Source organism: Spermophilus citellus (assembly GCF_964194105.1).
Source record: "Spermophilus citellus genome assembly, chromosome: 12".
Classification (NCBI taxonomy): Eukaryota; Metazoa; Chordata; class Mammalia; order Rodentia; family Sciuridae; genus Spermophilus; species Spermophilus citellus.
The window spans coordinates 58,884,728-58,898,964 of NC_138198.1; the positions used below are offsets into that span (position 1 = coordinate 58,884,728).

The 14,237-nt window shown below is 40.6% G+C and overlaps 1 protein-coding gene across 3 annotated transcripts in view; it reads right to left on the bottom strand.

Annotated features, from left to right (window-relative positions):
- The window catches only part of LOC308631880 (ADP-ribosylation factor-like protein 15), a 194,964-nt gene extending 181,435 nt beyond the window's left edge, over nucleotides 1-13,529 (bottom strand). For all 3 annotated transcript variants that reach the window (XM_081263422.1, XM_081263421.1, XM_081263420.1), the window contains exon 1: nucleotides 13,470-13,529. In XM_081263422.1, coding sequence (XP_081119548.1) covers nucleotides 13,470-13,520 — 51 coding nt within the window. In that variant the 5' untranslated portion in view covers nucleotides 13,521-13,529. The remainder of the gene's footprint in view (nucleotides 1-13,469) is intronic.
- Between the last annotated feature and the right edge of the window lie 708 nt (nucleotides 13,530-14,237).

The window sequence follows — 14,237 nt, forward strand, 5'->3', positions numbered from 1 at the left end:
ACAAAGGCAGGCTGTGAGATAACACTAAACTGATAGTCACCTCTTACTTTAATTCAGCAAAAGTTTCTCTTCACAATCTGAAAGATGTGGGAGCCTGTGACTACAACAAACACCATTAGCGATGTATTTAACTCTGATGTGTCCAGCATCTTTACCCAATGTCTACCTACTAGGCCATGGACTAACATTTCTCAGGCTGAACAACCAAGAAAAGGAAGACCTGAAATCATAGACAAAACATAAGTAAACCATGCCCCTGAAGCTGATGTACCAAGTCTTTCACTGTAGCCCTGACCTCTACCTCAAGCTTCCAACTTACAGTAACTGTCTACTGAACAGACCCACTCAGACACCCCAGACACTTCAAACTAACATGTTAAAAACTAACCCACATAGAGCCTATATTTTAGTTCATAGCACCTCACCACGACCCCAGTCACCAAGTAGGAACTGGACATTGCTCAACATTCCTCCCTCTTAAGTATTTCTTGACTCTCTCCTTTCTCCATTTCTCACCAGCCATTACTCTCTCCAGTCTCCTAATTCATTGGCCAGTCCTAGTACATCTGCTCCTCCCTATCTCATACCTAAATTGCTGCCTCCCCCTTAAATCCTTCCCCACATTGCAGCCAGATTATTCCCACTAAAGTGCCAAGTGATTACCTGGTTTCACTCTCTTGCTCAGACCCATCAGCAGATCCCCAATGCTTCCTAAGTAATAACATTTGTATGTAGAGCTTTGTAGGGACAATTCATAGCACAACATGTATTAAGACTGACAATAATTCTATCAGGTAGAAGTTACCTAATAACTTGGTGGGGGGAGGGGGGTGAGATGAGAACTGAATCCAGGAAGCCTGATTCCGGAGCAGGTGCTCTTTAGCCAGGGAACTGGCCTCCTCAGCATGATACCTACTTTCCAGGGACCTGTGGCCACTTCCTGCCATATACATCCTCAGAGGAACACAAGTTGCCTGGAGTTCCACCCACACCCCAGGCTCTGTGTGCCTCTGCTTATGCTGTTCCTCTGAAAGGAATGACTCTCCCAAGGCTCTCACCCTCAGCCCCACCAGCAGCATGTCCAGACAGCCCTTCCTGAGGGTCCCAGTACCTATTTTCCCCTCCCACCACCACCAAAGTTCCCCTCCCACCTCTATTTTAGCAATTGTTACATTATCTTAATATTATTTTTGCCTGTTGTTCCCAGAAACCCTTTCTAATTCAGCCTTAGATATAACACAGGTCCTGATACATACTGAAAAATGTTAGCAGTTTACTTTGAAAAACCATACAATGAAACTGGACAATTCTTACAGGATTAAGAGTTGATCTGGAATAAATCCCTGGTGCCTCTCCTTTTCAGCACTTCAGATTTTGCCAATCCACTCAATCAACATTTCCTAATAAACATGCATACCTCGTTTCTCAGGTGTTTTATTCATTTGAAAATCCTACAGACAACACCCTACCAGGGAATCAGCAGATCTCCATTTCCACTGTTTAAGCAACACCCATTGGTTAACAAATTAATAAAGAAACATAAAAGCCCAGGCTTTTGGGGACAGACAACCCTCGTCACACTGCCAAGAATGCATCAAGTCATGAAAACTTAAACACGCTCTAGTTATCACTTCCCCAGACTCAGCACTGAGGGAGCCTGGAAAGATGATGGGTCAGGCCGAAAAACCACAGCCCACAGAAGAGACTGGAGTCCGTATGCCTCAGTAGTCATAAAGCTCTAGCAAAATCCTTCACTCCAGGTCCTTGCTGCACAATTATTTCTTAGGACATGTTAACGACTAAAAATGAAATGTTGTAAAAAGGGCTTTACCAGGTCAAGGGAAACATCCAAGTAGGAACCCATTATTATTTTAACCTAGCAGGCAATGTGGAAAAACAACATAGAATAAAAGGAAATGTTTCATTTAAATCTTCATCATTTTGAAGTAGTTTCACCCTAAGAGAAACAAAATAAGAACCTTAAATTTAAGAAATGGTAGAAACGTCAAAAACTAGTAAATGGAAGCTACCCAAGAAAACTTATGGTGTGGCGCTAATTACCAAGCAGTTGAAATTTCCTAATTAAGAAGAAAAACAAACATGAATATCATTTCTGTCCTAAACATCAATCCCACAGTCATTTCTGGATCTCTAAGATCAATGACCTTGCTTTAAGAAAGAGACTCCAATATTTCATTTCAAAACTTTTGAAATAATTTTTCTAGAAAACTTCAAAAAAAGTGGCCAATTCTTCCTTTAAATCAGCCCCTATAGTTACTTTCATTTCTTATCCATTCCTAAAGAGTCCAACTCCTGGTCCATCTTTTCTAGTGTTGTTACAAAATCCCCATTGTGTTTTGATAGGTGGAACAGAAACAGATAAACAGATGGGGGACCAGGAGAGACCCTACTATATGGCAGACATTGGGGGAACTAGTTTACGTGACCAGTAGATTTCTTCTAATCCTTAAAGCACCCCTAGGGATGTGTGTTATTTTCTCCATTTTATAAATGAGAAAACTGAAATGCATATTAACTAAATATCAGCCTCACAACTTGTAAATGGCTGGCATCAGGGAGCCTTGTGTTTCTGTGTTGGAGAATGACATTCCTTCCCTTCGACAGTTTCATTAAATCATATCCATTACATTACGTGACAGATGTTGTTTTGATTACTTTAACAAAGTGCATCTGTGTGTGTGTGTGTGCAAGAGAGAATGGAAAGAGAAATGCAATCATCATAATAGAAAAATGCAACTAAAACCTAATAAAATGATTTCTTTCCCTTCAACTTACAAGTATTAGATTTAAAAAACTAAACTGCTCACACCTAAAAACTCTCGCTAGAAAAAATTTCAACAAAAAAATGAGCATACAACTTTTTACTGACCAGATGAATGATTGCTCAGTCTCCTGCCTTCCACATAGTGTCTGCAACACTACTTCATCTTCCATACATTTAATAACACTTTGCCTAAAAGCCTTCAATAGTTCCCAATCCTCCCAAGGACACTCTAATACAGACTGCAGACTGCATACAAAGCCCTTGTTGTGATGGACCCATGCTGCACTGCACCCCCTCCCTAGGGCCTTCTCTGACACATCCCCACTCTGTTCCTCCAGCCTCCTTCCCTCCAGAGAAAAGCCAGACCAACCACCCTTCTACCCCTCCAGAACCCAGGGCAAACTTGGCACAGCCCTGAGTACCTTCAAATCTTGGTTTGTCAGCTGCCTCCGACCTCTGACCATGACCTACTCCATGACTATAGTTGCCAGCACATATCAGAAATTCTTCCAAATGAGGATATTTTGGAAGCAAACTTCTGGGTTAATAGAAAAAAAAAAAAGGAGGGAAAGAAAGAAAGTGGGGTGGAGCAAAGATGTTATCACAAAGTAGATTCAAGAAATGTACCCAAAGGACTTAAAAACAGCATACTACAGGGACACAGCCAGGTCAATGTTTATAGCAGCACAATTCACAGTAGCTAAACTGTGGAACCAACCTAGATGCCCTTCTGTAGATGAATGGATAGAAAAAAAAAATGTGGCCTATATACACAATGGAATATTACTCAGCAATAAAAGAGAATAAAATCATGACATTTGCAGGTAAATGAATGCGGTTAGAGAAGATGATAAGTGAAGTTAGCCAACCCCAAAAAACTAAATGCCAAATGTTTTCTTTGATAAGAGGAGGCTGATTCATAGTGGGATAGGGAGCGGGAGTATGGGAGGAATAGACAACTCTAGATAGGGTAGAAGGGTTGGAGGGGAAGGGAGGGGGCATGGGATTATTAATGATGGTGGAATGTGATGATCATTATTATCCAAAGTACAGGTATGAAGACATGGAATGGTGTGAATATACTTTGTATATAATCAGAGATATGAAAATTGTGCTCTATATGTGTAATAAGAATTGTAATGCATTCCACTGTCATAAATAAATAAATGAATGTGAAAAATGAAGGGAGAAAAAAAATATACTTGGCCTCCTGGCTGTTCCCTGACCAAGGGAACTTCCTCTACCTCAGGACACTTGCAATGCTGTTTCCTCTGCCTGCAGGCCCATCTTCCCTTGTCTATGTGGCTCACTCAGACATCTTCCTTAGGTCTCTCCTTAGTGAATGCATTTCTCTAACCCATGTGCTTTTTTTTTTTTCCTCACTGCTTTAAGGGTCACTGCAGCTTGTATTACCATCTGACATTCTTACACTTATGTTTTTCTCTGATTTAGGGTCTTCCCTCCTAGAATATCAGCTCCATGAAGGCAAGGATTTTGTATGACTCACTAGAACAATGTGATCCTGCACACAGCAGGCGCTCTATAAGTACTTGTGGAATACTTCAAAAGGTCAGCTCTGAATCCTAAGTTCCTCCTGCTGCTGGTTGGGCATATATTATTCAGAGAAAGCAAGTCACATGCAGTAGGTAGATGAATCCACACCAGAAATCAGAAAAAGAGGAGGAAAAAAAGGTCGAGCATGGGAACAGTGGGAGACTGGTTGTACTTCAAGAATGAAGGATGAAAAAGAAGCCAGAGGAGAAGAAGAAAGGCCAGTCCAAGAATTTGAAGAACAACTGAAAGAGTTGTACTGTGGAATTCAAACGGAAAGTGAAAATAAACGGTTGCATATAAAATTTGTTGACTGGGGGTGGGAGAGGCATGACAGTTGCCATTGACTGAAAGGAGAAGTGGAGAGAAAGAGGGAAGAGTAAGAAAGGGAGAGGGGAATGTTTTTGTTGTTGTTGTTGTTGTTGTTGTTGTTTTGGTTATTTTAGAACAGAAGAGGCTGGAATCCATGAAGGAAAAAAAAGGCTCAGGAAGATATTAGAGAAAAAAGTTCAAGAGGGAATAGAAAGAGCACAGTTGAACAATCTGACCTGTAGGAAGTAGGAAGGGGAGAGACAAGGAGAGAAACAGCTGGAGGAGAGGGAAAGAGGATTCCATTTCTAGGGAAGGAGTTCATAAGATCCTGTGTCTAAGGGAGGACGAATACGGATGTGACTGAAATAATTTTTAAACGATCTCTGCGGGCTGGAGCTGTAGTTCAGTGGTAGAGCGCCTACCTCGAACATGTGAGGCACTGGGTTCCATTCTCTGCACTACATAAAAAATAAATAAACGAAGATATTATGTCCATTCACAACTAAAAAAAAAATTTAAAAAAATCTTTGCAGCTAGAAGGCAAAAGAATCAGATTTCCAGCTATCTAAGAGGCACCCAGGATTCCTAGGGCACAAGAAAAAAGACAGGAGAGCTTGTGAATCCCATCTGTATGAAAGCCAGCCAATAGGTGACAGCGGCTCTTGTCATACAAAGTTTGCAGCTGGCTAGGAGAAAAATACCTGGATCTCAACAGCCCCGTAAAGAACATATTCTGGGACTGATCACAAGGATTTGAACTGAACAGTGAACTAAGAGCAGCAGGTATGGGTGGGGCTCAGAGAACTGGGCAACAGGGAGGAGACTTTCAAAATCATCACGAGAATGAAAAGTTTAAAGTAAGAGAAGTGGAGGCTTCAGGTGAGAAGACTAAGGTCCAGTCAGTGCTAGGAGGAGACAGGAACACTGCTAAGAGAAGGAGGGACTCTTAATGATCCTAGCAGGCTTGATTGATTTACTTACTTTTATTTTTTAGTTGTCAATGGATCTTTTATTTATTTTTATTTACTTATATGCAGTGCTGAGGATCGAACCCAGGGCTCACACAGGCCAGGCAAGTGTTCTATCACTAAGCCACAACTCCAGCCCCTATCCTGGGGGGTCTTGATAAGAGAGATTACAGAAGAGGGGGGAAAATGCAGGGATGTGAGTAGCAGTGAAGGGACCTGAAAGATCAGATAAAAAGCTGGTTAAGGTGACAGAGGGACATTTGAAGATGGAGTGGAGCCCAGAGGTACTGGGGCGGACGTGGGAAAAGCATGTTAGCTGTGGAGTGAACTAGACAGAAGTCCCTGTCAGGTCAGCCCAGCTCTGCAAGATCTAGAATTACAAAGGGGCATAACAAAGGTTTCTGGGGGCCCCATTTTAGTCCACCTAAAACACCATTCACTCTCTGAGGTAAAATACATTCTAAAAACCAAGGTCAACTTCCTAAAAGTGACAAGTTAATTTAGGTGTAGACTATTCAGCAATCTAACTTCAAATATGTTTTCAATCAAATGCTGTACTAAATTAAATTACTTTTTTCACTCAGTATTAAGTATAGCTTGGAAACACTAAAATAACAACAACATTACTAATATGCACAGAAGCTAAGCAAGTAATTCAGCTTCCTCAATTTAGGCAAGAAGAGAAGCAAACAATGGCATAAGGCTTTACACTTTTTGCAATAAAGCACATACTTCAACCGTTCTAAGGTGACCAAAACGACAATCAGATTCATCAGACATAACTTTCCTAGCCTTGTATTGGAATACACGACCAGGGTAACTCCACATCACGGAGAACCACAAAAGTGGGAGCCTAAACGGAATAAGTTATACTCTATGCACATACAATGCCAAAATATATACCAAAATACATTCTACTGTCATGTATAATTAAAAAAGAATTTTTTAAAAAAATGGTCTAGAGTGAAGCAAGAAATAAACATCTATAGGATTTCAAACAGACATCTAAGTATTGTTATTAAATTATACAAATCTTGTTTGTGGAAGTTGCTTTTCCACAAGCAGACTCAAATTAAGGAAAAGCCAGAACTTTAAAATTAACTGAATATTAACCCTAACCAATATCAGAAGTCTGTATTGGGGGACCAAGAATAATGCCCAAGTAATCAGCATGTAATCCCCTATAATCACACCCACCTAGCAGCAGGAAGTGGAGGTAAGGAAGGTTGAAAACCTGAGAAAAACAAAGTGTCACTAAATGAAAAGCTAGCTTATTCCAGTGACTATAGAAAACTAGAAATAGATTGATTTTAAAGTTATAGTTAATTATATAATTGAGATAAGAGGTCTGCTCATTTAAAAATAGGACACATTATAAGTACTTATATAAGGTTAAGAAATCAGTGAGATTATTATTTGTCTAAATTAAAAGAACTTCCCCACATTTTGGTAATCTTTTGGGCTCACTAACACATTCCTTGAGAAATGGGAGTATTGGGAGGTGAGGACTGGAAGGTGACAGAATATAACCAGAAGCCCTAGGCTGTCACACACAAATTGTCTTTCAAAGATTTAAAACAAAAACAAAAACAAAACACCTGTGGGTTAAAACAGAGGCTGTCAAACTATTTTCATGGAACACTGATGCCCTGGGTCTTGAACTGAGGTGTTCTATTACCCGAAATCACACAACAAAGACCCTTTGCCAAGTAGCAGAAGAGCACAGTTAACGACGTCATTCTCAATTTCGTGATGTATTGGCATTTTTTAACCTTGGGTACACTTTTCTACATAAGCCTCTGTAATATAGAGAATCTGATTTATTATAGACTTTTACCATTAGTTACTTGAAACTTATCTTTTCAACACTCTGGGTGTCACAGGAAGACTGCTATAACTTTTGGCACTTCAACTCTTCCAGTTCTGTCATCTCTACATGATTTGAGAATCAACTCTAGCAATAGTTGGACATCTGCATACTTTTTATAACTAATCTTAATAATAGACCATAAAGAACTTGACAGGAGTAAGGGACAGCCTCTTAGTACCATGGCTCTAAATCACAAAGGCTGTCATGATGGTTTTATGAGAAGGGTAAAAGATAACCATGGAACATGGCGAGGCTAACCATCTTAGACAATATGGGCATGACCTTGCTTTAACTACTCCAGTCCTTCAATTCTGGGAATTTATATTCCCAGGAAAGATTAGTTACTGAAATGGACACACACATATAATCACTTTAGGCAATATTCCGACTCTAAATGACTATCTTAATTTTGCTTTCCTTATTCTTGTATTTACTTTTCTTACTTTCTTTTTTTTGCAGGGGGAGTCCTAGGAGCAATATGCCACTGAGCTGAGAGAGGGTCTTGCTAAGTTGTTGAAGCTGGCCTTGAACTATCAATCCTCCTGCTTCAGCCTTCTGAATCACTAGGATTACAAGCATATGCCACTGTGTCCAGCTTTATATTTAGTTTGATCAGCTGGAAATAACAATTAAAAAGGAACATACCAGGCACAAAAGTGATTTTTTTTCCTTTTGTGGAGCTGGGATTTGAACCCAGAACCTTGCATACATGTCCTACTCAAGTGCTTCACCACTAAGTTACACCTTCATTGCACCTGTCATGAAGGACAATGTAATGAGTTTAAAGCATACAAATCACTTTATAAAAAAATTCAATTCACTATAAAAATGTAGATTAACAATCATTATGAACTAAATAAAAGATACATAAAATCAATAACATACCACCTTACTTTAGGTGGTCAAGATTGTGTGAGGCACTGGATTCAATCCTCAGCACCACATAAAAAAAATGAATGAGCAAAATTAAGTTGTTGTGTCTATCTACAACTAAAAATATTAAATAAATAAATGAATGAATGAAAAAATAAATAAATGGTAGAATCTAGAGTTGAGATATGAAGATTTAGAAGGTAGTCACTCTCATACCCAAGCTGAGAGATGTATAAACTCGTATATTTTCTGGGAAGACACTGGCAATATATATTAGGGAGGAAATGGTCCATACATTTGACTACAGTTTCATACCAAAAAGTTTATTTTAAGAGAAAAATCATAAACCTATATATTAGAAGTAAAACACCACCTGTCCTGCCCATACCCTCCTCTAGGGCAATCGCACTCCAAGCCCCTGAGATCCACACACAAAACCCAGAGCCCAGGCCCAGCAGACTGATCTAGAGTCAACACTTCACCCAGGAAGAACTTAGGCTTAGGCAGGCCAACACATGACTTCTGACTTTGAACTACACAGATGAACTGGCAAAATTCCTTTCTCATAGGCATTTCTATTTAGAAAGTAAACCAGGCTTATAGACTGTAGTCAGCATTAGGGCCAGTGAGCATGGGGAAGGTAAATCCAAGTTCAACGTAAATAAGCAGATAAGTTGTTTGATTCATTTTTATTATAATCATATACTATTTTCAAAACTAAAAAAGATGCAGAGCCAGGCACAGCGGCGCATGCCTGTAATCCCAGCCTCTGGCTGAGGCAAGAGGATCCAAAGTTCAGTCAGCCTCAGCAATTCAGCAAGGCCCTAAGCAACTTAGCAAGACCTTGTCTCAAAATCCAAAAAATAAACAAGTAAATAAATATACAAAATCCAAAAAAAAACAAATGCAGGGAATTTTCAGTAAAAAATAACCCAAAGTATGTACCTAGTTGCTTAAGAGAAGAGGATCCACTGATTTACACTTGAATCAAAGTGTGAAATATGATATATCAAGAACTATGTAATGTTTTGAACAACCAATAAAAAAAAAAAGAGAAAATTTAAAAAAAAAAAAAAAAAAAAGAGAAGAGGATCCTGGTTTCCCCGAAGCTAAGAACCATCAGTATCCTTTCCAAGCCCACACAAAGAAAGTGCCACTGGCAAAACAGGGAAAGGTACTTGTTTTCGGGCCACAATTGTTGGTTTCCTCTCTGCTGTTGGTTTCTTTTCAGAGCCATATATAAACACAGCAGTACTGACTTACAATATTTGCTGCCCTAACAATAACACTGTGCATTTGCAAAACACGGTTAAGTGAAGGTATGGGAATGTATGTAGACACCACCTAAAATGACTGTACTGTCCTAGAACCACAGGCTGCTGGTGTGTGAACCACTTGGAAATCAACCCACCTGCATAACACAGATAGGTACCAGTGAGGGACATCACACTTTCATTTTATTCATATATTATTTCAATTAGGCTCATTTTTTTAAAGGATCAGAGGCAGCTTAAAATTAACTAAAGAGAAAATTGCAATGTTCAGAAAAGAGAAATTACTAATCCATAAAGATGACACTTCAAGAGAGCCTACTTCCTTTTGAAAGGAAGTCCTGGATCATAAACTGACCTTAAATTCAAATATAATCCTTTCACTGTCCCTAGAGTATTTCCAGAATATACCAACTCCCCAAGGCGCACAACTCCATCTGCAGCCCTAGGACACAGTGAAGAAAACTCCAGTTTCTCTTAGTATATGCTCGGAAAACAAATCACTTCTGTGATCCCAAGATGTGTGGGGATTTCTCCCAGCAGTTAGCCAACAATCCGCAGCAGACACCAACTGAGCAGCCTCCAGTTCCATTCAGGAGGATGTCCTGGACCTGAGCAGTCCCACCAGACTGACCCCTACTCCAGTCACCAGTCACTAGCCTCCAGTTGTTTTACCTGTGCTTCTGACCCACAGGCTTAAATTAGGGTTCCTGCCACCCCCTCCTCTGGTTTGATTAATTTGTTAGAACAGCTCAAAGAACTCAGGGAAACTCACTTAACAATTTATTGTGAAGAATATTACAAAAAAAATGCAGAAGAGAGATGCATAGTGCAGAGCATGAGGGAAAGAGCACAGAGCTTGCCTGTCCTCTCTGGGCACACAACCCAGAGGAACCTCACATGGTTAGCCCTCCAAACCCTGTCCTGGTTTCTTTGGAGACTTCACTGAATTAGCATGACTGATGCATAGACATCCCCGTAGAAACGTAATTGGACAAAAGAGGAATGAGATAATGCTAACAGACTGTGTGCAGAATCATGGCCTGTCAGTTCAGGCTCTTGTCTATCTCTACAGCATTCCTTCAACCCTGGTGTGGGGCAGGGTTCCTTCTGAAATGGGGGTCCTGTGATCTACTATCTAACAATGCTGCTCAGAGAATTTCTTTATGGTCAGAAAGTCGAGGGGAGATCAGAGAACACTTTTAGGTTTTATGACCTTCCTTGGGAACAAAAGGGAACAGAGGAAAGGAGGACAGGAGAAGGTCAGAGAGAGAGGTTTTGCTTTCTGGGGCCTGCTTCTGAAGCCTAACACCCCATAATGTTATTCTGGTCTCTTAGGAAATAACAAGAGCTATAGGAGTCATGAGCCAGGAACCATGGATGAAAACCCACAGGAGCCAAAGACCCCAAGGTAGCTCCATCTTCTCTAGAACAATGGAAAGCCACCCAGATCACAAGTATAGTGTTGGAAGAGGGCCACAGAATGGAAAGCTCAGATTCTCCCTAAGATTCAGTCATCAAACTAAAACTGCTAAGAAACTTCAGGACCACAGGCACAAAAGGCCCAGCAAAGCCCCTCCAGGCCAAGCTGGGGTGGGGAAGAGAGGCATAGTGCAGTGGTATGGGAAGGACATGACTCCAGAGGAGGCTGTCTTGGAATCTGAAGGGCAAAAATGTGTCATAACACGAACCACCACACAGGTCAGTACAAAGGAGAGTGGCATGTTTATACTCTGTCCATAGAGCTGAGTCAATCCTCACTTTCCAGTGGAGACACCTTGGTCCTGCCAAGCTATGTTCTTGGGCCTCAGCTGAGAGCACATCAGTCTGCAGGTTATTAGATGTTCCCATGGAGAGCTGAGTAGTGCAGCTGGGATGGTTCTGAATGAACCCAGCACTCACCAGGCCTCTAACCAAAGAACAGAACAATCTGGTGAGAATCATGAGTGCTCACCCATCTAATGTGCAGTACACACACACACACACACACACACACACACACACACACACAGAAATTTAACCTTGAGGTTGGCTGCTGTCAAACAGTTCTGTTATCCATCCCTGATTATTCATGCCAGAGGCACAATAAATCGGTAAATGAAAAACTGCAGAATGCCCCTAAATCATTTCTTTCCAGAACGTAATTTTGCAGAAACTCAATATTTCCATTAACTTACTTATCCCATGCATCTCCTCCTTCCCAATACTGAAATCAGCTGAAATTCCCTGAAGTGACTAAACATGGATTGGGAGTGAATGGGAAAAAGAAAACCATCCAGGACTTTAACAAGCTTTTGTGGTTAAGAGGTCATCAGTGTTCAGACATTCAAAAGTCAACTGTACCTTCTAGAGTCTCACATTGCAGGGGAGATAAGTGATTACAATCAATCTTGAACATTTCAGGGAAAATACAAACATAATAGTAGGACCAAGTAATGTGCTCTCTGACAAACAAGATAGTCATATGAGAACATATCATAATGTTGAATAACATCATAATTACAGCATTGCTTTATACTTAGCAAAAAGATCTCATTCCCAGCCAGCAAACAAACACAGGCACTTGAAAGTCACCAAAAATCAAAAACCTACCCAGAACACCCTTAAAATTTCCACCCCTTTTGCTGGTACAACTGACTCAGTCAATACAGGGGAATAGGAATGGAGGAAGTGCTAGAATTCACCCAGCAATCTGAAACCATTTCCCTCAAAGAACCTAAATTTGTTCACTTTCACGAGTGACACAAACCTTTACCCCAGGGCTGCAGCTGTGGAGAAAAAGCACTAACATGTACCTGCAACCATTCCACTGGGATATGTGCAGTATGGGCTTCTTTAACAAGGCCACTCTGGGATGTGCATCCCGGGTTCTGCTCTCTTCCTCCCATCCCATTCCCATGTTACCAGAGCTGCCCTCGGTCTGAATACAAACCATGTTTCTCTGTTCAAGCAGAAAGGGAAGCAGCAGCAGCAGCAGAGTAGGTGGATGAAAGTGAGTCCTTCTATCCCAGTTCCCGCAGTACAATCCTATCTGAGTGCTTTGTTTTCATGACAACCACAGGAATACTAAGCCACCATGCATTTCTTTGACATTACAATGAATTCCAGAACTCCTCCTTGTCTTCCTTGGTTATGCTTAGCTGGTCAGAGTCTGGACTCTTGCTTTTGGCACCCCAGAAACTAATGAGAGTTGAACAAGTCCTAGAAATCAAACTCATACTAACACAACTCAAAAGCCACAATGTTCAAAGGAGATACAAATGCCAAAAGAATACTGGGATCCAGTTAAACTGATTTACTACTTAACAAAGAAATGAAAATCCTGATTTGAAAAACTTCTTTGCCAAATGGACATCATATTTTTCCCATCACAGAGGGGCAGGATGCCCTACATCTCAGGTTGTTCTCAAACTGAGGATTGAACTGAGCACAGAATCAAAGAGCCAGGAAAAAAAAAAAAAAAACTTCTGATGCCACATGCCACAGTCCAACCTCCTTGTTTAACAGATAAAGATCAGGACAGGTACCCAAAGTCAAATAATCATTGCATTATACATAGTCCTACACACTCAATCATCAATAAATGACACCACCCATCCCCAAACCACCCAATCTCAGAACCCAGAATACAGCTAGACAATGAGTAAACTCCATGCTTCTCTGGATAGGCTTAACCAGCAAGGGCCCAAGGGGAAAAAAACTAATTTTTCCTTGTTTCTGACTTAACTTGCTAAAAGAAGACAGGCAAGTAGACAACTGCTCTCATTCGTGAGGAGTGAGGTACTACCAGTGAGAAGCTGTTTCCCAGGTCAGAAATAACTCCAACAGGACTTACAGACCCAGCAAGGGAGAGTCCTGGTCCAGCTGGTTGTTAAGCATTCCAGCCACATCCATCTGAGGGGAAAATGCCTGCACCATGATGTCCTACAGGAAATAACCTTTCTTGCTCACCAACCACACCCGGAAAAACAGCTCATTTTGTTTTTGAGTAGCTCATGTTTAGAGTTCACAATCCAGGTGGACCACTGGGAATTAACTAGGTAGAATTTTTGATAAGGTATCTCACCCTGCTCAAAGCCATCAAGCCAATTCAGAAAGGCCTTCTAGAATAATCAGTAGATTCCTCCAGGGTCAGCATGCCATCTTACCTCTAGAGCTTATCACTATACTTAACCTACAGTAGATATTCAACAGAGATTTGTCAAACTGAACTGGACATACATGGAGTATGGAAATATGTGAATAAAGTATGAAGAGAACTTTAAAAGTCTGGAGTTTGTATTTTTATATTTGTAATCATATAGCATATGCACTGAAAGTATGTTCAGAGAATATATAATCTAGTATTTTTTTATATAGCAGAAAACAGACTCAGCAGAGGAAAGGTAGCTGCACCATACTTACCTATTATGGGTACAGAGCCATTTCTCACACATACACCCCATAAGACCACCACATTTTCTAGAGGAGAGGGAGGTTGTTTGCGCTTATTATTTATGAATGAGAGAGCAAAAATCCTGATGAAACTCTGATAAATTGGGTTCCCAAACTGAGTTTTCACTTTAATTATGTTCCAGAGGAGAACGTGCTTAATTGCTTAGTCAATG